At 33.5% G+C, this 23,789-nt stretch overlaps 1 protein-coding gene across 1 annotated transcript; it reads right to left on the reverse strand.

Annotated features, from left to right (window-relative positions):
* Window positions 1-283: 283 nt before the first annotated feature.
* Window positions 284-21,951, reverse strand: slc34a1a (solute carrier family 34 member 1a). Its single transcript, XM_058797060.1, has 13 exons — window positions 21,678-21,951; window positions 18,432-18,494; window positions 16,437-16,571; window positions 16,094-16,237; window positions 14,664-14,807; window positions 11,700-11,811; window positions 10,402-10,597; window positions 10,149-10,244; window positions 6,820-6,940; window positions 5,727-5,894; window positions 4,481-4,597; window positions 2,779-2,903; window positions 284-1,584 (listed from the first exon to the last, which is right to left on the reverse strand). Exons 2-13 carry the CDS (start codon window positions 18,484-18,486, stop codon window positions 1,006-1,008), a joined length of 1,992 nt encoding a protein of 663 aa, XP_058653043.1. The 5' UTR covers window positions 18,487-18,494; window positions 21,678-21,951; the 3' UTR covers window positions 284-1,005.
* Window positions 21,952-23,789: the final 1,838 nt, after the last annotated feature.

Below are 23,789 nucleotides of genomic sequence, written 5' to 3' on the forward strand. Positions count from 1 at the left end.
TTGGACATGATTTGGAAAGGCACACACCTCTCTATAAAAGGCTTCACAGCTGACAATGCATATCAGAGTGAAAACCAAGCCATGAGGTTGAAGGAACTGCCTGCAGAGCTCAGAGACAGGATTGTATCGAGGCACAGACCTGGGGAAGGCTACAAAAAAAGTTCTGCTGCACTGAAGGTTCCCAAGAGCACAGTGGCTTCCATAATTCTCAAATGGAAGAAGTTTGGCACAACCAGGACTCTTCCAAGAGTTGGCCTCCTGGCCAAACTGAGCAATTGATGGAGAAGGGCCTTGTCTAGACTGGTGACCAAGAACCTGATGGTCACTCTAGTTGAGCTCCATGATCATATGTGCAGATGGGAGAAACCTACAGAAGGACAAACCTCACTGCAACACTGCACTGATCTGGGATTTTTTTTTTTTTTTTTTGATCAATCCAGGTGTGTAAAGCTTGTTTCGTCATACCCAAAAACACTCAGCTGTAATTGCTGCCAAAGGTGCTTCAACTAAGTACTGAGTACTTATGTAATTTTTATTTTTATTTTTTTTAATTTACATTTCTAAAATTCTGTTTTCACTTTGTCATTGAGGTACGGCGTATAGATCAATGAGAAAAAAAAAATTATTTAAACAACTGTAGTGTCAGGCTGCAGCATAAAATTTCAAAAAAAAAAAAAAGTGAAGGGGGGTCTGAATACTTTCTGAATGCACTGTAAACTCTAAGCATAAAAATATGTAGTACACACAAAAACCAGATAAAGTAGTCAATTTTTAATTACATCTGTCTGCCGTCTTGAATAGATTTGTTCTTATTGAGCTTGTTGAAGTGCATTGTGAGATTAGCTTCTACATGAATGCGGATGCTGTCTCAGAATTGAGCCAAAACAAGGTGGTACATTAATGCATATGCTGTCTACATAGGCGGCTCACTAAGTTTTAGAATAGATAATACATCTGAGACTGGCCATTTAGACCATAATGGTTTATTTTGGAAAGACTACAAATCTACAATGGCGTGCTGTTGCATCTTTCTAGTCCTTTAAGTCTAAACACTCTGGGCTCTGAGGAAATCTCCTCAGGTAGGGACAGGGCAGGGTTGTCATACCACTGTTCGGTTTGTTTCTTTGACTCTGGGTTGATGTTTGTTGTGTCTGGAGTCACTACAAGCACATCTGGGTCATTAAGTCGAGCCGGGCTGCAGCACAGCACCGTTGTTTTGGTAATGAGCTTGTCGAGTGGTTTGAGAGAGTGCATCCACTGCGGGAGAAAGTCCCAGCTGCGCAGTGTCTTCGGCAGGTGTGTGGGACTGTGGGACTGCATCAGGTTGACCAGGAGGACGAAGATGGTGAGCGCGGCGAACGGTGCACCCACGCCGACCATGGCCTGCCATCCGGCCAGAGAGAAGCCGAACACAAGGCAAGGCAGCAGCAGAAAACACACAAGAAGGTAGAGCACAGCAAACCAGCGGTACTTGGCAGTGCGTTCGCCCAGAGCAGATGCCATACGGATGGGCAGACGAGTGAACGGGACCGGATACCACAGTAAAATCCCAAAAATATTGAAGTAAAAATGGCACAAGGCAATCTAGAGGGAATATGAGAGTAGAAGAATAAAGCAAACTAGATTTTTCACTTATGTGAGTGGGGGCTATAGATATGGCCTGGGTCTGTTTTTAAATATTCAGTACTTTAAAGTTTTGTAACATGTTTAAATATGAATATTTAGTATTACTGATTGGTTAAGAACAAAACTTGAACTAAATTCAGTAGGATGATGAAACTATTATCTTCTGTACACTGCAAAAAAACATTATTAGATCTAGATACATTAAGTCTTGTTTTCTGAAAAATGTATCAAAATTAAGTGAGTTTAAGCAAAAAACAATTCAAAAGGAATTGTTTGTTTTTGGCAGATATGTTTTTCTTATTTGAATCATAAACTTGTTTTATTAAACTTATTTTCAGAAAACAAGACTTAATATCTTATGTCATTTTGCTTTTCAAGTTAAAGTATCTTGATTCAAAGATGTTTGTACAGGAAAACCAATGAGACAAAAATACCAAACAAGAAAACTGCTTTTTAACCAAACAGAATTGGTTTGCAAATGTCCATATGTGTATTAATGCCTCATGTCTTACGAAGTGGTCAGTGGATGAGACTAAATATTTATTAAATATTTGTTTATTAAAAAAAAAAAAAACTGACATATGTTTTCTTTCTTTTTAGGCGTCAAGACAAAAATGACAATTATACTTGAAACAGCCTTAGTGACTTCTTCGCAACTATTGTAATACATGTAGTGCACATGTAAACGAACATGTGAATCACACTGCATTTACACATCTTTCAGAATCTGAAATTGGATTGGATTAATTCTGATTGAGGCTAATTAGTGTGTGTAAACACACCCAGTTGAAGTCTATGAGACTTTTTCTTGAGAAGTAATAGTACCCCTCTCTTCAACATGCTGAACAGTTTTAGTTATTCATGACATGATTCATAAACAAATGATGCAGAACGAGTTAAGCTCTGAGTTTAATACTTGTGTTTAGGGATCTGAACAAACCCCAAATCTTCAGTATGACTAAGCAAGCACCATTAAAAATGTATAAACAAATGCATTAATGAAGAAAAGTGCTGTGTGTCCAGAAGATACATTTTCCTCATCATCCAGTTGAAAAAGCAAGCAGATTTGCCTTGAATTTTTGATAAGGTTTAATAATTTTAGAAAACGAAATTTCCAGAGTGCTCAGTAATGGCTGTGTGCCGTTGTTGTACCTGGCATGCAGCAGGAAGCTTCTCTCTGGGGCTGGCGAGGGCTGCGAGGATGGCTGTGGTGGTCGTACCAATGTTGGAACCCAAGGTCAAAGGATACGCTCTATTGAGACTGATCACGCCAATGCCTGCAGGAGTTAGAGATGGACATACAGGAATCAAAACGTGTTTTGTAATGCAAGCAATGTTATAAAGCATGTATGGAACTGGCTTTTGGTTTGAGAACCAAGACAGTTTGGATCTAGATATTTGAAACCAACTTACAAAACGGATGATAGGGTATCAGCTGTTTGTGAAACTGGACTCCATAGTTAATGAGATACAGCCCTCGAGACAACTTAATATTTTCAAAATATGTGTTTTATGCTCACTAAGGCTGTAATACAGCAATAATGTGATATATTTTTACCATTTAAAAGAACTGTTTTCGATGTGAATATATTTTAAAATGTAATTTATTTCTGATGCAAAGCTGAGTTTTGAGCATCATTACTCAGCATCATTCTAATATGCTAATTTGCTGTTCATCTTATGAATCTTATGATTATCAAGGTTGAAAACAGTTGTGCGCCTTCATATACTTTTTTTCAGAATTATTTGACAAATAGAAAGTTTAAAAAAACAGAATTTATTTAAAATAGAATTTTAAAAACATTTTAAATGTTTTACTGTCACTTTTGTTGCTGAATAAAAGTATTCAATTCTTAAATACTGTATATATAAACACACACATAATTATACTTTTTCTATGCAGTAGGAAAATGTCAAAAAACAAACTACAGGGACATGTAAATGTTCTCCTGGAACGAGCTGTGAGGTCACAGGGTTTCTGTCCCTTTGTCAGCGCTGATGATCTTTTAACCCTTATTCTACTATTAATAATACGTCCAGTAGTGACACTTCAACTCTTCAGGGGCTTTAATAAAAGATGATCTCCATAGTAACTGTAATCTCAAAGACACAGAGGGATCCCCATTGGCTGAAAAGTTAATAATTATCATAATCATGCGGCAGCTGATGAATCATTTCCAGATAATGGGTGTAAATTAATGATGAAATAATTGAACGGGAAAGCACCATCATTTTGCCTGATTTCACAGGGGTGCAGTTAATATTTAATTTGAGCCAAAAGCACTATTAGCGACTAGTTCACACTCACATTTGCTCTACATTTGAAGAAAACACCAGGGTGTAGATCAAAAATTAAAGTTTAATCAGAACTGCTGATTATTTGTGTTCATTAATTTACAGCGAAACAAAACCGCTGAATTGTCACATGGTTTTATAACCATCTAAAATGTAATGCATCATGTAAAAAATAATAACTTTTGAACTTGGGACTTTTTGCTAAAGTTTTCTAGCTCCTTTTTAAGTGTTTGCACATCGAGCTATGAAAACACAATCCCCTAGACAGATTTTCACAGCAATTTCAGTGATGTCTATAGTTTTACCTTAAAAATGCAATACATTTTGCTGGGTTTTGTTTACTTGACTGTTGCACGCTCATTTTTTACATTCCTGGCCCACGGTATGAACACATAAAAAGCCTTTTTGGACTCGGGTGGATGCATTATTAATGTGTTTCTGAGCAATCTTGTGCTGCTGCCTGCTGGTCGTCTCATTCATGCGATGTCAACAATGAGCTTTTGTTGGCAGGGTCACTTCTAATACAATGATCTGAAGAACTCATTCATTAGAGATGTACCTATGAGTGGAGTCATAGCCGAGGTGAAAACAGAGCTGCTCTGGATGATAAAGGTCATTCCTGCTCCCATCAACATGGCCAGATATCCTGACAGCCAGCCGAGAGGGTACGGGAAATCTATACGGAGTTAGAGATAGACACAAAAGAAACAGCTGTTGATGTACAGTAAGAGCATAGGGCTATGTGCCTATACAAAACAAAAAATGGCAAAAGTTACAAATGAATAGGGGTGTGGCGGTACACAAAAATGACCTTTTGATATGTACATCACCAGTCAAAAGTTTTTGAACTTTTGAAATAGATTTTTAATGTTTTTTTTAAAAGAATTATCTTCTGCTCACCAAGCCTGCATTTATTTGATCCAAAATACAGCAAAGCAGTAATATTGAGAGATTTTTATTTTTTCAGGATTCTTTGATGAATAGAAAGATCCAAAGATCAGCACTTATCTGAAATAAAAAGCTTTTGTAACATTATACAGACTTATACAGATTATACAGGAGTCAGTATAATTCTTTCTATTTTATTTATTTATTTTTGGGATTATAGAAATTAATACTTTTATTTAGCAAGGAAGCTTTAAATTGATCAAAAGAGATGATAAAGACATTTATAAATGTTACTCAAGATTTCTATTTCAGATAAATGCTGTTCTTCTGAACTTTCTATTCATCAAAGGAACCTGAAAAATTCTACTCTGCTGTTTTCAACATAATAATAAATGTTTTTTTGAGCAGCAAATCAGAATAATTTCTGAAGGATCCTGTGACTGGCGTAATGATGCTAAAAATTCAGCTTTGAAATCACAGAAATAAATGACATTTTAAAACATATTCAAATAGAAAGTTATTTTAAATAGTAAAAAAATATTTCAAAATTGTACTCTTTTTGCTGTACTTTGGATGAAATAAATGCAGGCTTGGTGAGCAGAAGAGGCTTCTTTTTAAAAAAAAGACATTAAAAATCTTACTGTTCAAAAACTTTTGACTGGTAGTGTACCTTGGTTACTTGGTGCAGCGGGGCAAAACCAAACATAAAATAGCTTCTTTTTTTCTTATTTATTAAACAGTGGTTTGCTGAACAAACTGTGGCTCGGTCTTTAAATAAATGTATTAATAATTAAAAATCTCAGCAAAAATGCAGTACAAATATGTGTACCATTACACCCCTACAGCAACCCCTACTGTTAATAAAGTAAGACTTGTCATTCTCTGGCTCTACTTCCTCCTGCCCCATGGCTGCTCACCCGTGTTTATGACCTCTTCGATGACCTTTGCAACTTGACCTTTTAGGAGAGAGTTCAGCACTTTGACGATCAGCAGCAGGCACGTGCACAGCACCATCAGAGAGCTGGCTAACAGAATGAGCCCCACCACCAGGTCCGACAATCCTGAGTCCACAAACAGATGCCGGCCTGTGGAAAGCAAACGGAGGAACAAGAGGCAAAAAAGACAACAAAATATAGGCATTAATGGACACAGATGCATTAAAATTAGGGGGGCTAAGGACATGCAAAAGCAACCAGGACAGTGGTTTATGATAAATGACTGAATAGCAAATATTAATGACTCTTTTTCTGAGCATAAATTAATAAATAAAAATTCAATGTACATAAAATACAAATACACAGAAAAAGAATAGATAGAAATAAAAATAAAGAGAAAAATAAAGAGAATAAATAAATACAAGTAAACTAAAAATAGAGATGAATTAAAACAATTAAATTGTGAGGAAAAGAAAGAAAAAGAAAATAGATAAAATAAAATAAAAATAAATCAATAATAAATAAAGAGATAGAAATAAATAGAAAGTAAATAAATAGGTGTAAATAAAAATAAAATAAAATATAAGTATAAAAAGAATTAATAAAACAAAATAATACAAATAAATAGAAATAACAAAGAAAGAAAGAAATTGAATGATTAAAAGTACATAAAATACAAAAATGAATACCAATAAATAAAAATAAAGAAATAAAAGAAACTTTTAGTTTTGAAAACTAATACAAAAAGTACTACAAATAAGAGAAAGAAATAATATAAAATACAAAAAAATTAAAATAAATAGAAAAGAATAAAAAAATTATAAAAATAAATCACTATACTAAATGCATATACAATATACACACACACAATTTATACATTAAATGCATATTCATTTTTTTTTTTTTTTTTTACAATTTTCTCATCTTTTTGTATATATTGTAATACCCATTACAACCCATCAGTCATTAGACACATTTGTGTCCCCATAAATCAACCACACACACACACACACACACACTAATTCTTGATGAAGTAATAAGAAAAGTACACCTTTCAATTTGAAATGACACTCACATTTCTCTGTGTTGATCTGCAAGCTGATATTCTGTGTGATCCAGGTGAGATCACTATCCTTCCCACAATGCAGTTCAGTGGAGCAGTTCTGGGCGGCAGCTGCTGTCACATTCACTGAGGACTGAAGAGGGAGAAAGAGGAATATTTCCCTGAAAACTATACTGCAGAACAGAAAAGACTAAATATTTTCTTGTGAAATATGGTCGGTTGGAGTGGATAAACATGAGAAGGTGACACACAGTCTTGTGAACTATGACAAGAAAGTGTGGAGCGGATGACAAGTGGCAGAATGACTGACAGCAGATCATCTGGAGAGGAGATGTGTTTTCTCAATAGTCTGTAAGCGCCTGTAGATCCAATCCAAACACATCATGACCAGAAAAACTTTACTTTACTCATGAAGTGTTGCCCTGACTACGAAATTTAGTCTAGTGCAAAATGTATGAAGGTGAAACTCACAAAACCTGTCTGTCAGAAACATGGTCTCATTTCACCCCAAAACCAGAGGGAAAAAAAAAAAAAAAAAAAAAAAAATTGGGAAATAAAGCTTATTTTTCTTCATTCTGACATTTCATTAAAGTTAGTTCAACAAATTATCCACCCAAATTCCCTTTGTTATTTGAGAAAAATTGTGAATTGTGAAGCATTTAAACATCATGTTATTTGTATTTCATGCTAATTTACTAAACACAAAATGACTGCTGTCATTCTAATAATGAGAATACATAAAATAAAGAGCAAAATAATAAACTAAATTAAAATAAAATAATAAAATAAACAGCAATAAAACACAGAAGTAAACCATTTTAGTGCATTACTGTCACGAATCCGGTCCGTGGCCTTCCCTCCGATTGCCACCAGAAGTCGCCCTTCCATTATATTGACTCTCACACCACACAGACTGTTACACATCACCCTGGACTACATTTAACATGTTCCACTGCACTGATTGGACTAACCTGCAGTCAATCACACACATACTATATTACACCCACTCAGACCCTTCTCAAACTTCTGGGTATTGTTTAGCATATATCACTATGTTAGGTGATAGCTACTTTATGGAGACAGTTCCTTGTCCTAGTTTCCAGTCCTACACTGTAAAAAAAAAAGTTGTGCCAACTTAAAATTTTAAGGCAACCAGCTTCAGCAGATTTTTGAGTTTTCTCAACTTGTCGTTTCAAGTTTATACAACAAAGATTTGAGAATCTCCCACAAAAATAAATTGAGCAAACTCAAAAATCAGCTGAAGCTGGTAAAAACATTTTTTTTAAGTTCGCTCAACTTTTTTTTTTTTCACAGTGTAGTCTCCAGCCTAGTCTAGTCACGTCGCATTGCCCTATTGCCTGTTTACTGATCTTCTGCTTGTCTTTGATTTCTCTCTAGTCTTGTCATTTGGACTCTGTTTGTACCTCGCATGGATTATTGTTTGTCTGTTGGATTACCCGTTTGCCTTGCCCTATTGGATACTGTTCGCCGGAGCCTGATCAAGTCTGTCCTTGGATTATTCTTTTGTCTCGCCTGTGCCAAATCTGTTTGCTGGTGTTTCAACCCTGCCTGTTTCTGAGCATGTTTGTGAACGCAAATGGATCCGACCATCTCTCACCCTGTTCACTCTGTAACAATTACAGTAATGAGAATTGAATTTGAATTTAAAAAATTCGTTCTCATTATTTTTTATGAGAACGTGTTCAAAGGTCGTGAAAATTAAACAAATATTAAAGGTCATAGGCAGTGTTGGGTCTGAGTCTACCTTGTCGAGTCCTAGTTTTTAATCAATTGAGTTTAAGTGGGAGATGTTTATTAATGTCTTTTTATATTAATTTTGTTGTTACTTTTTTCCCATCCATATTTTATATATATTTATATATATATATATATATATATATATATAACACATGACATGGATTCGTCTGTACTCTGAAAAATTTCTGTGTCCAAAATATCCAAGTCCGAGTACACCCAAGTCTGTCCAAGTCCATTCACAATTCTAGTCCGAGTCCAAGTACCCAACTCTGGTCATAGGCTTAATTTTGATGCAAAACATTTCTCTCTTTCATTTTGTATTTTGTACAGCAGATGCTGTATTTCCTCCGCCAGCTAAGGAAGTTCAACCTGCCACAGGAGCTGCTGAAACACTTCTACTCTGCCATCATCGAGTCTGTCCTGTGTTCATCTATAACTGTTTGGTTTGGCTCAGCTACCAAAACAGACATCAGAAGACTACAACGGACAGTCAGGACTGCTGAGAGGATTATCGTGCCCCTCTACCCAACCTCCAAGATCTTTATATCTCCAGAGTGAGGAAAAGGGCTAAGAAAGTCACTCTGGACCCCTCACACCCAGCTCACTCCCTCTTTGAACTGTTGCCCTCTGGCCAGCGCTACAGATCACTGTGCACCAAAACAGTCAGACACAAGAACAGCTTTTCCCCCCAGGCCATAGCCCACCTGAACAACACATAACACACCCCAGTACTGTATATCTGTAAATAAGTCAAACCTTCATCCGTACATAGGACATATGTACATTCACAGTTCTGTCTATGGACATTTTTTATTTTCTGTATATTTTTATTTTTATAACTGTTGTTATTTATAATTTATTGTCTATTCTCTTCATTATTAGTGTTTTTATTATCTTAATTATAGGTTGTCTGCACTATGTTTGTACCTCTGTACTGGAAGCTCCTAACACCAAGAGAAATTCCTTGTGTGTGTAAACACACTTGGCAATAAAGCTCTTTCTGATTCTGATTTTCATTTATAATTTGCAATATTATTATAGAATTTATTTATTAAAACATTTCTTTTGTCTGTTTCATTTAGTATTTTATTAATTATTCATAATATTATTACAGTATTTATTTTGATTTATTATTTTTATTATTATTCATTATGAAAACATTTGTTGTGTCTCTTTCAGTTTTTTTTTTTTTTATAATTTATTATTTTATGTATTTTTATATTTATATTTATTATGGAAACATTTCTCATCTTTTTCATTCTGTACTTTAAATATAATTTATATTACTATTATTATATTTATATTTATTATTAAAACATTTATTTTGTCGCTTTGATTTTGTACTTCTGTTTATATTATTATAGTATTTGTTTGTTTGTTTGTTCATTCATTCAATTAATCATTCATTCATCCATTAATTAATTTATGCAAGCTAAAATAAAACTAAATTGCATCATCTTTTTCATAGAGAAAAAAAAAACTTCAGGTTAATGAGGGAATTTATAGGTAAAAGTTATTTAGTTAATTATAGGTAAAAGTGCAGATCTGGTGCATGAAAAATGTTTGTGTCAGGAGAAAGTTACCACAAAGCTGCTGTACTTGCACCAGACTTTCACAAGGCTGTGATTCCTCATGGACTCGTCGCCCAGAGCGATCCCTGTTATTACTGATTTATCCAGCTAGAAGGACGAGACGTCACAGTCAATATCACACTCTCTGTGTCACTGTGGGCGAGTACTGACAGAAATTATAGCCTGACACAAAATATTCTGGATATCTCAACACTCAAGGAAACATGAGTGAGTCTAAAAACATACTGCACACACACACACACACCTGTATGATGAGTTTGGTGAAGGGTTCGGTGAGCTTCTTCAGTAGTTCAGGCGCTTCTTCTCCACTGTGCAGCTGAAAGCTGCTGACAGTAACTCTGGCCAGGTAACTCACCAGACCAGATGCCACCTCCACCGGCAGCAAAACCAGCACCGACAGCCAGTTAAAACAGTCATGGATCGTCGCCCCAGCAAACGCCCTTGAGAACGAGAGCACAGGTGATCAACATGAGGTCTAAAACTACAAATACACATGATCACTATAGATTAAAAATATATATAAATAATTAAATTAATAGAAAGAATATAATATATATATATATATATATATATATATATATATATATATATATATATATATATTAAATTAAAAGGAAATAAAAATAATGATTAAATACATAAAAATAAAATAAACAGATAATAAAATAAAACAAATAAATAAATATAAACAAAACAATACACATCAATAAATCAATAACAAATAATAATAAAAAAATTGTTAAATAAATAATAAATATAAATAATTAAATAAAAAGTAAATAAACAAAAGAAAGAAAGAAAGGAAATAAATAAGAAAGTAAAAATAAAGAAAAATAAAATAAAAATAAGATGCCATGAGGGAACATGGTCAGTGGATAAAACATTTTTTTAATAATAATAATAATAATAATAATAATAATAATAATAATAATGAAATAGAAAATTAAATAAAGAAATTAACAAATAATTAAATAAAAAATAAAAAATAGAAAATATTAAATAAAGATGCATTTACTTGGAAGCAAAATTACACAATATATAAACACTATTTTTCAGAAAAACGTATAATTAATGACTTTATTCTTAAAACGATATCAAATAGCTGCCAACGGAATGAGAAAAAGAAAACTAATATTCCTTTGAATTAAGTTTATTTTTCTTACCCCAATGGATTTTTCTTGTTTTAAGTATAAAATCACTTAATTTTAATCTTTTTTTCTTTTTTTCCCCCCAGAAAACAAGACTTAATACCTTAAGTAATGTTGCTAGGTGACGCAAGTCATTTTAATGAAAGGTAACAGATTAGAAAGACAATTTGTTTTCTTAGGAGTAGCATTCACTGATAAATTATTCACAGTAAGACCTAGAACATGCATTGACAATGTAAATGGGGACAATTTTGATTTCATGTTCACTTCAAATCAATTCTGCCAAAAATAAGAATGCATTTTGAACTCATGGATACTTTAAGTGATCAGAAAGGTTGAATGCCAGTTTAATTAAATAGTGATGATAATGGCAATGGTGAAAATCATTTGGTACCGTTTAAACTCGTTCCTCTCTCCTGCTTGCATCAGGGCAACGATGGTGTTGGTGACAGACGTGCCAATGTTGGAGCCCATGATGATGGGGACGGCAGACTTCACTTCAAGCACTACACACACATACATCACATAGATCATAAAGCATGAGCAATAGCAGTAATGATGCATGCTTTTGCAAATACTACTTAATATTGTCCATCTCTTCTGTTCACTGACGGCAGATACCTCGTCATTTCTATTTCATTTGTTTCCACTGACTCTTAAATCAGGCGAGCATTAGAGTCAAGTCAAATTTCCATTCAGATACTATGAATGGGTAGTTTAGCATCAGTAATTGCAGTAATTACTGCCCCTTACGCTGCCGGGGTTTGCAGCTGGAGGGAAACATAGCTCATGTTTTAACTGAAGGCCCACAGAGCATTGCGTGAATGGCACCCACTCTCCTGACATCCATCAGCTTCAATTCATTTACTCAGAGAAAAAGTCAATTCATATTCAAAGAGCTTTGTGTCACTCAAGGTTGATCTCTTCAAACCATTTCAAAAGATCAATATTGATTGTTGGGGGTTAAGAAACTCACCTGCTCTAACAAATTCAACTACATATACCTGTGCTCTATTTACTACATTCGCACTCATAAGGTGGGGTTCAAAGGTCAAGGCCACTAGTGAAAATGCATCTATTTTGCATTTGTTTTTTTAATTTAAAAAAATAGTTCACCCAGAAAAGAAAATGTGCTGAGAATGTACGTACTCTCAGGCCATTCAAGCTGTAGTAGATGAGTTTGTTTCTTCATGGAAACAGATTTGGAGAACTTTAGCATTACATCACTTGCTCACCAATGGATCCTCTGCAGTGAATGGGTGCCGTCAGAATGAGAGTTCAAACTGTTGATAAAAACATCACAATAATCCACAAGTAATCCACACGACTCCCGTCCATCAATTAATGTCTTGTGAAGTGAAAATCTATGTGTTTGTAAGAAACAAATCCATCTTTAAGATGCTTAGTCTTTAAACCCTTGCTTCTGCTAAAAATATGTTTCCATAATCCATAATAACGCTTCCTGCAGTGAAAAAGTCCATCCCCTGTTGTTCTCTCGCATCAAAATCTATCGATATATTTGTTTAGAACTGTTTTGGACTGTTTATGATTGTAAATGGTGCTTGATCTGTGCATATTTCTCTCCTGATTCAAACAAGATGACTTTTTCATAGAAAGCTAAATTGTGGATTATGGACTCATATTTTAGCCAGGAAGCAATGATTTGAAGTTAAAAATGTCTAAATAATTTATTTGTTTCTTGCAAACATGCAGATTTTCACTTCACAAGACATTAATTGATGGACTGGAGTCGTGTGGATTACTTTGTGATGTTTTTATCAGCTGTTTGGTCTCTCCTTCTGACGGCACCCATTCAGATCCATTGGTGAGCAGGTGATGTAATGCCAAATCTGTTCCCATTAAGGTACATCTTCGATGGCCTGAGAGTGAGTAAATTTTCATTTTTGGATTAAATATTTCTTTAGTGCATTTATTTTATCATGAATTATATTGTCAGCACAACAATTTGAGCAAAAGTTGCACTGAAAATTCACACAGTGAATGTCATGTGCTTTTTTTGCTTGTGGTCTCAGACTTTTGGACCCTACGGTAGCATCTATATATTAAACCCTTTATTGTGTCAAACATAAGCTCATTAACCCAAACAAAACTCCCTCATTAAATTGCTGCATCTGTTGTGATTGCATCTGAACTCTGATGTTTATTTGGAATGAGCTCTGACAGTCACACTTCACAAGCTTCTCAGACTTTGAGGCCAACGCTGCATATGCACAAGCTAATTAGCTCATCCGTGAGAGATGCCACTTGATTAAAGCAGGAACAACATCTAGAGATAAGGCTTTCCGGAAATAATGTGGAATAAAAAGAACATGGTTGCATCATCCAGGGCCAAGTTTCGCAAAAAAGTATCTGAAGTCAAAACAGTTTTACAGATGATCGCTGAAATAAGCTTTGTCGCAGCTGTTTTGTTAACAGACAATTCAAAAAGAACTTTGGATGTCATGAAGTTTTGGATCAGATAAAAAGTTAAGCTAATGTCAAAAGGCTTTTAAAATAAAGCTGGCTTCAAAGGCAAGGTGCCAAGATAGTTTAATGGCCTTTAAACACAAGTCCTTATTTTACATCTGTCTGCACAAGTACATAAAACAATAACTAACTTAGAAAGACTGATTGTGGGCCATTAACAACAAACAATATATTGACTTCTAAAGGCACTTTTTGTGTATTTAAAGTTTTTGCCTTTAAATTATCTTAATTTGGGGGTGTTTCACAGCAAAAATGAAAAGTATATATATTTATGTCTGTGTAAAATATATACGTATGTATGCATGAAAATACATGCTTATGCTCCCCAAACCTGCAATTATTTGATTGATCAAAAACGTGGTAAAAGCAATAATATTTTGACATATTATTATAATTTAAAACAACTCCTTTCTATTTAAATATATATTAAAATGTAATTTGTTCCTGTGATGCAAAGCTGAATTTTCAGCATCATAACTCCAGTCTTCAGTGTCACATGATCCTTCAAAAATCACTCTAATATGCTGATTTCTTATTATTAATGTTGAAAACAGTCATGCTGAGTAATGTTTTTGTAGAAACCATAATACATTTTTTAGGATTCTTACATGAATAGAAAGTCCAAAAGATCAGCATTTATTTAAAATAGAAACCTTTTTAGCATCATTAATGTCTTTACTGTGACTTTTGATTTTAATAATTAATAATCTCTTTAAAAAAAAAGGTTCCAACCCCAAAATTTTGAATAGTATAGTGCACTTCAATTAATTAAATGTAATCAGCTGTCAGCCATAATGAAAAGACATTAATCGGAGATTATTGGTTTAGACTAGAAATACTAAAAGAACTAAAAATGAGTTGTTTCTCTTACATCCAGATGAGACCAGACTGACTATAATGGATGTGGAAGTACTGGAGCTCTGGACCAGAACCGTGACCAGAATCCCCACCATGAGTCCTGCTACGGGGTTGGATAGGATGGCATTGTCCTGGAAAATGTCTCCAGCCACTTTGCCTGACAATAGAGCAAAACATTTGAAACATTTGATTTATTTTAGTGAACTAGATTTGATGTCATAATCTTAAAGAGACCAGTCCACCCAAAAATAAACATTCTGTCATCATTTACTCATCCTCATGTACTGTAATTGCAACATATTCTTCCTTGGAACACAAAACTTTACACAAAGTGAAACTGTAGGGACAGGTACTGTTGATTATTTTGATTCATTTTTTTTTTCCATCTGTCCCTATTCTTTTGTGTTCCACAGGAAAAAAAAGGTATTCAAATAGGTTTGACAAGGAATGGCAAGAGAATAATGAAAAAACATTGTTTTTTTTAGGTGAACTGAACCTTTAACAGCATATTATGGGTTTTTTTGTACAGATGACATGCACCACAGAGCACCATGCTGAAGCTAATCATGCAAATCAATTTCTTCCTTGTCATACAGAATTGATTAACTAAATCTTAATGCCTAACCAATTATCACAACCTTGAGAACACAGCATTTCTTCACATGTATAAGTGTTAAGGTCTTTGAAATATGGCAAACAACCCTCTTCACAAAGCAGCAGGTAATTAATAATACAATTTAAATTGAAATTAAAAGATCACATAGGAGCTTTAATAACTAAAAAAAATTTAATTGCATGAAAACACATCACATTTGACCCCAAAATAAAAGAAAAAATGTAAAAAGGCTGAAAGGTTAAAGTAAATGTATATTATATATTCTATGATAAGAAATAAAAACAAACACTATATTTACAAAAGACATGTTTTGTCTATAACAAATAAATATTTAAAATTTTAAAGTAAATATACATACTGTATATTATATATTCAACGATATGAAATAAAAAACACTCCAAAAGACACTTTTTTGTCTGTTTCTTTTATCTTTATTATATGTTGTTCATCAAAAAAAAAAAAAAGTTTGTCTATTTGTGTATGTGCAATATTCATATTCATTTATAGCCTATGTAAGTAAATAAATAAAAAATACATATAAATAAATCTTTCAAAATGCCATTTGAGGTTCAAAAGTCTGGAGTCTGTAAGATTTTTAGTATTGCATGAAAACAAATCACATTTGACCCCAAAAATAAAAGAAAAAGATAAATAATTTGGGAATTTGTCTGAGAAATATGCTTAATTGTCATGACAATAAAGCGTGAAAAAAACTGAGAAATGTAAGGAATTTTTTAAACCAAGTAAAATGCCAACGTGCTAGAAGAATAGATGTGGTTAAAAGATGCAAAAAGTGGAGTTCGGGTCAGTTAAGGATGAATAATTACCTCCTGCCAGTTGAAAAGCAGAGCTTAGGATGTCCAGTGAACACACAAACCCATAGAGCAAGAGCAAGAGGAGAGGAATCCTCAGTAGGTTAATGAAGAGTGAAGACATTTTTCCACGTCTGTCCTCGCTGGTCTTTGTGGGCACTACAGAGAAGAGCAAACCTCTTTAGATACAGTATAATACATTTTCATCTACACAATGTTCCTGTCTCAGTGTTGTCTATGTGCATGTGAGCTGATTTATTAACATTGTTACTTTGTAGAGTTAAAAATAAGCATTCCGGAATGCAAAAGCCTATAAAGTCCTAAAAAAATTCATACAGAACATTTGACTTAGACACACAATGGACTATGGGAAGCTGTCTTGCTTCCCAGGATTTGGATGAAGGACGGTCAGCATCAGTGTTGGAGATCTGGTCACGGCAGCCGCTCACCAGGTCCAGAACTGTGCTGGATTTTCTGGGGTCGTGACCCCCCGCTAGGTCAGAAAAAAGAAATTAAGAAATTATGCTTTATTCTATACAATTTGAGCATGTAAACACATCTATTCTTTCATCATAAAAACCCACAACAGTGCTTCTGCTGTCTTTCTTTAAAATAAATGCCACTTGGTCTCATTTATTGTAATATAATGCAACAACATGGTGATATTTTAAGTGAGACTTAAGTGTCCTAATACTTTATGAGGGCCTGACATGTGATATGTATGTATACCCATATGTAAATATAATACATGACATGACATGACTTTGCCATATACAGTATGTTACCCATCATGCAATATAGAACTTTTACATGCACTGTAAAAAGTGAAAGTTGACTTAACTTAAAAAAATTGAGGAAACCCGTTGCCATAAAATTATTAAGTACATAATTAAAAAAAAAAAAAAAAAAAAAAGTTAAGTGAACTTGACAATTCAATTAACTTATTTTTTAAATTATCATTTACTTAAAAATTTTAAGGCAACGGGTTTCGTCAATTTTTTTAAGTTAAGTCAACATCACTTTTTACAGTGTGCGTACATTCTCTGGGTAGAATAAAGATATTAAGTTTATAACATATATAAAATCCCCATAATAAAATGTATATAGAAATATTCTAACAATATCCATATGATGATTTTTTGTCAACAATATAGCCTAGATTTTATATAACCTCATTAAAACAAGATATACACAACATATCTGTTTATATGTGGTTTTGTAATAAAATTTTTAAATGTATGCCTATCTTGTGTATGGACTATTGTAATGCTCTCTTGGCAGGCCTATCAAGCCTCTGCAACTGATCCAGAATGCAGCAGCGAGAGCTGTCTTTAATGAGCCGAAAAAAGCTCACGTTACCCCTCTCTTCATCAGGTTACACTGGCTACCAATAGCCGCTCGCATCAAACTCAAGGTACTGATGTTTTCCTACAAGAAGACAACTGGCGCTGCACCAATATACCTAAACTCACTAGTTCAAACTTATGTGCCCTCCAGAAGATTGAGTTCTGCAAGTGAACGACGCCTTGTGGTGCCATCACAAAGAGGTACCAAATCACTCTCACTGACCTTTTCCTGGACTGTGCCCAGCTGGTGGAATGACCTCCCGATCTCAATTCGGACAGCTGAGTCTTTAACCATTTTCTTTTTCGCCAGCACCTGACCAACTAATATTAGCACTTACCTATTATATTCTATTTATATATATATATATATAATAAAAAATTTTTTTTAAACCTAGCTTCGTGTACTGTGCTAGACTAACTGAGACTTGTCATAGCACTTGTATACCATTGCTCTCTAGTTGGTCTGATTGCTTCTATTGTTCTCCTCATTTGTAAGCCGCTTTGGATAAAAGTGTCTGCTAAATTATTAAATGTAAATGTATATTTACATGTATTACACATACATAAACATGAATATTTGTTAATATATGAAATAGCTAAAATTTTGAATACATTTCATATATGTTTATACTTTATATGACAATATATTTAATGTATAGAAATGTAATAAATATATATATATATAGGTTTGGGGGTCAGTAAAGATTTTTAAATATTTTAAAAGTTTCTTATGCTCACAAAGGCTGCATTTAATGTATTAAAAATTCAGCAAAAAATTACTGAAAATAATTGCTCAAATTTAAAATAACAGTCTTTGTTTTTGTAATATAAAATGTAATTTATTACTGTTATGCAAAGCTGAATTTTCAGCATCATTAGCCTTCATTGTCACGTGATCCTTCAGAAATCATTCTGATACTGTATGCTGATTTGATGCTTAATAAACATTATCAACATTGAAAACTTGATAGTTTAACTTGAATGTCTAAATGTTTCTGACATCTTACCATTGAAGGTGATAGTTTGCTCTGCAGAGGTGATTCTGATTGGCCGTGAGGACATGTTGCAGTCTGTGTAGAGATCAAAATATATTTCATGACCGTTTCCATTTGTTGCATATTGATCTTTGACTAAGGTGTTCAGCTTTTTCCCTTCGTTTAAAGGTTACAGAGGATTTGCATATTTAAATTCATATGCAAATGTTACACTGTAAAAAGTGATAAGTTGACTGAACTTAAAAAAACTGAGGAAACCCGTTGCCTTAAATTTTTTAAGTAAATGATCATTTTAAAAAAAATAAGTGAATTGTCAAGTTCACTTAACTTTTAAAAAAAAAAAATTATTATTTACTTAACTTAAAAAAACTGAGGAAACCCATTGCCTTAAAATTAAAGTAAATTTATCACTTTTTACAGTGTAATAGTCTTCTACAGCATACAGATTTTGAACAACTCGAGGATGAATACTACAGTACCCTACATAATAAAAATGTTCATTTTGGGTGAACTACTCAAGTATTTGTTCAAACAACATCAAAATGAATAACCTGCTGTCATTTCAGATCCATTATGGTCTACTTAATTTATTTCTTATTTGCTTTTTTCTGACGCTCATTCAAATAAGTGAATGCTTGTCAAGATAGTGAAGACGACAACACATTTGTGGTCCCTCACGGCCGCGTTTCCCATCTGAATGCCTCCACAGCCATCAGCTTTGTTTCACAGGTGCTCTGTTTTAATAACAGGTAAATGTGCTTTTTATGTCAAGGTTACTGTTGATCACACAATCTGTCTGGAAAGAGCTCTCACAGGACCACATACTAATGCATTTCTGAAAGCAGGAGCTCTTGAATGTCAGAGCAATTAAAGTGAATGACAGATTATGTTCTTGTTCAGCGGATGCGACATTGTCACAGGTGCCGCTTTCTCTGCTTTCGTGGCTCTCTGTGGAGGAACACACATTTAATCTGGGTTTTAGTTAAAGCAACTGTGTGGAACTTTTATTTTACCGTGAAATATCAGTTTCAAAATCATTCACTGACTTATAAGGCGAATAGATTCGGTTTCTCTCCCGCACTGTTCTGGGAGGATGTTTTTGAGCGGGTAACTTAAATTCCGCAAAAATGGCAGAGCGCAACAAATTCACCTGTAAGGTAAAAGCCTCTTAGAAGGGATCACCCAAAATTGTGTCACCATTTACTCACCCTTAAGTAGTTCCAAAGCTGTATGAATTTCAAAAAATACAAAAATAAAAAATGAAGAATACTGGTAACCAAACAGTCGATGGACAGTCTGCATTGTATGTGATATGTATGTATTTACTATTTATTTACTTATTTATTTAGGAAGGCAAAGGAGACCAGCCACTTTTTGGTTACAAACATTCTTTAAAACTTAGGAACATTTCTGAATACATTTATGTCATTTATCATGACTGTAAGAAATGCTTAAAACAAAAACACATATCTGCTAAGAAGATTCTTGTTTTCACTTTGATTTTATTTATTTTTTTGAATGAACACATTGACAGACATTTTTTTTTTCTTGTTATACAGTTAAATTGTTTCCATTTTGTTTTACTTTACTTACTTTTTAACAAAACCAGACTTCTCTCCAGTAAATGAATCTGAATGTTTATATAAAGTAAAAAAATATGTATATTTCTGCAAAATAGATGCTATTCATTTACTATAATTAATCTGCAAAGTCAAAATGGTGGTTTCTTGTTATATGCAGTGTTTTAAAATTGAAGTGAGATGTCAAAGCAAATGCATCATTTAATTTTGGGTTAAATTGTCTGTTTTTACTTTTAAAAGTTTGCTGCTTCTTTTTTTTTTTTCCTGAAAGGACATTCTATGTCAGTTTGACAACAAATTGCTCTGTACTTCTGAGCATCCCAACGAGCCCATAACAGAAATTTGGGGTGAAAATATGTATTTCTGGAACTACTAACCAATGACAAATTTGGAAAAGATTGTGAACATAATCAAACTATATCACAATCAAAGTGCACTCAAGCAGTGACTTTTCTGATTATTTTAGCTAAAGCATTGTACTGTATTGTGGCAATGTACAGTACCGTGCATGGGCAAGACTTTGAGTTTCCCTGCCTTGAAACATATGTTTTGCAATAAACCAAGGCCTAAACACTGGTACATTCCACACATTTGCAGCAACCAAATGATAAACTCAAAGACACCATTTCATTCTCAGTTGTGCCACTGAAAGCTCTGCATTTGGAGCCTGTGCTCTTACACTGACCTGCTTTTGTATAAATGGAGCCGCACATGGCATTAAAATCTCACCCTTGTCAGCACAAGAGCACAGCAAGCGGCAAAATCACAAGACGGCTTGTGCAATACCATTCTGAGCACTGGACCGGGCTCTCCATTGTGACCCTGAGGGCCAAATATGGTTTTATTGAATGCAAGCCTGCCACAACACTGCATGAACTCAATCAGGAATACGTGCACAGAACAACAAGAGCCCTGAGAGTGCTTTCTTTAAAATAAATGTCACTTGTTTGTTATCTAATGCAATTACATCAAGACATTATAAAGTGTTCAAATGTGTTTTGGGGTCACTATATACACTTGATGGAAAAAAAAAAACAAGGGAAAAACTAATTTCACTCAAAAATCGATGATAAATATCACGATTACAAAGAAACGGCACGTAAAACATTTAATTAAATGTAAAATCTTGAAGTAGAAAGACTGAAATAGTATTTTCTTGTAAAACATACTTCAATAATCTGTTTTACTTATAACTTATATTTTAATATATGTGAAATGAAACAGTTTCTATATCTCCATAGTGGATTGTAGTGACTATTTGGACACTCTAGCTTTACATTTTTTAATTAAATGGTTGTATTTTGTCATCTCTATATGTTTCGTGTTATTTTTATTTCAGCTATAGTACATCAAGTTAAAAGAAAATGAGAAGTAAATTAAATAAATAGCCTAAAAACATTTTAGGGGTTTTGTTATTTTTTATTTTATTTATTTCAGTTAAAGTTTATTTCAAGCAACTTTTTTATGGCTTCAGTTTGACGTTAGTGCTTACCTAAACAATGACCTTTTTTATTAATGAAATAGAAAGACTGAAACAGTGTACAGTACAGGAGACAAAAAAAACAGTGAAGGTTCAATAAGAATATACCAAGCCTGACTAATATATACACAAGAAGCAGCAGGTGATTCTTCACTAGTAACATTGACAGATTAATATAAAGGTCACATTAAATCATACCTTTTAGGGGTCCGGATTTGTTGCCACGGTGGTTGATGAGGCTCTTAAATTGACAGTCCACATTGTAAAGGAGGTTTATATGGGAAACCCTGTCATGAGGTGTCAATAATGACCTTCTCTGACTAATTAACTCATGGGCCTTCAGAGTTCAGTCAAACGAGCGAAGACCCAAACGCATGATCAGTGATGCAGAAACTGCTGTGTTAATAAACCACTTAAAAATTAATATCAAAGTCAGATGAACAGTTCTAAAGATTCTATAAGAAAACTGGCATTTTGTTTAATGTCTACCTGTTTCCTCAGACTTTGGTGTCTCTTTACTGTAAAATCATGACATCTTGTGGTGATATGCCACAATGTCAATTTTCTTTCTTTTTTTTTTTTTTTTTTTTGTTGTTGTTTTTTCTAAATTAATTTTACACTTCACATCTTTTTAAATATTAGATCTGTCTTTAATTTAAAAATGTTATATTTGAATGTGTGTGAAATGTTTCTATATCTCCATGGTTGGATCCAATGTAGACACTACAGTGTTATTTTAGTGTCACTGAGACAAATATAGTTTTTATTAATATTCTGAATTTTAACATTTTCTGTCTTCATTACAATTCAAAAATAAGTTTTTTTTTTTTTTTTTGTAAATGTCTATAAAAGGTTTTATTTGTTTATTCAGTTATTTATTTAGTTTGTTATTTTAGTACATTGTTAAACTAAATTCAAATATAAATGTTGCCTTGACAATTAGCTGAAATAAGGGGGAAAAAAAATATACAATTTATTTTTTTTATTTCAGTTTTTATGGTTTTCGTTTTAGTTAACTGTAAATGATTTTTTTTTAAAGTTGTAAAACTATTGGAGTACATTTTGCCTGTTTTTGCCTGTAGAAAATATATTTATTATTATATTTCAATATTTATTATTTATTGAAAATATTATTTCAATCTTTCTACTTCTGGTTCAATATGATCCGCCGCTTCTTTGTAATTCAGTGTGAAATTACAAGCAATTTCTGAGTGAATACACCAAACGTCTTTCAGTTTATGAGTATATGATAACTCTGGTGAACTCACTGGAAAATCTCATTCCATCTTCCTGAAAAGGTTACTTGGTAAACAATAACATTTTCTAGTTTATCTGACTTCCTCGATCTCGTCAACATAGGTGAACTTTTGAGACGCTGCCAGCTGGCATTAGTGACATTACCTCAGGGCAACAAAACAAGTTTTGATGTACAACTACTTTTGTTAAATGTTTTGGTGATTAATACACAAGAAGATACTGTGTTAGAGTTAAACACACCATGTTTAAGTCTTCGGGACAGCTGTGATGATAAAAACCTTTTTTTTTTTTTTTAATTTACGAAAGAAAATTAGTGGTGTTTGCCCATACAAAAAGTTGATATTTAAAGTTATGGGTTTATTAAATTACTAAGCCCAATGAGTAATGGTGACGCTTAAAACAAAACAACTAAACTTGTCATTAGTTACTGAAAATTAAAAACTGGACCAAGTATTGGAGCAATATGAATGATTTTAGCATTAGCTCATGAAGCTGTGGTCAGTTTTCAGTCATGTGTGGTCTGGTCAGATTAATTATTGTGGAGGGGCCTGCAGTGTCAGCAGTCAGACAGCATGATGCACCGGTTCACCTCTGAAAAAATTTAATCTCAGGACAGCCATTTTAAAAATAAGTCTAAAAAAGGGGTTGCAAGTGTTTAGCATCGTTTAGGCCACATTCATTGTACACACAGAGTTTGGTTATTTACAGAAGCGGCAACTGTATTTAAGTAGTATGGAAGCCTGTTTCCGGCACTGAATAAAAAATAAAACAAAAGGTTATTGCGGCTTTTTATCTCACAATTCTGACTTTTTCTTTTTCTTTTTTTTCCTTCTTGCAGAATTGTGAGATAAACTCACAATTGCGAGATATAAACTCACAATTCTGACTTTTTTTTCCTCGCAATTGTGAGTTTATATCTCGCAATTTTGAGTTATAAAGTCAGTTATAAAAGAGTTATATAAAAAATGCAGTTCATGAGAAATTAGTTCATTAAATCTGTGTTGTAGAAGCCTGCTTAAAAGCTGTGTCTTAAAGAATTGTATCACCCAAATA

The sequence above is a fragment of the Onychostoma macrolepis genome, chromosome 14, assembly GCF_012432095.1.
Source record: "Onychostoma macrolepis isolate SWU-2019 chromosome 14, ASM1243209v1, whole genome shotgun sequence".
Taxonomy (NCBI): domain Eukaryota; kingdom Metazoa; phylum Chordata; class Actinopteri; order Cypriniformes; family Cyprinidae; genus Onychostoma; species Onychostoma macrolepis.

Excerpts from the sequence above, each read along its gene's own strand:
- slc34a1a (XM_058797060.1), bottom strand. The coding sequence starts at position 18,486 with ATGTCCTCACGGCCAATCAGAATCACCTCTGCAGAGCAAACTATCACC. Across the intron at positions 16,572-18,431 it reads GCAAACTATCACCTTCAATG|CGGGGGGTCACGACCCCAGA; the intron begins GTAAGATGTCAG and ends TTTCTGACCTAG. Across the intron at positions 14,808-16,093 it reads TGCTTTTCAACTGGCAGGAG|GCAAAGTGGCTGGAGACATT; the intron begins GTAATTATTCAT and ends CTCTATTGTCAG.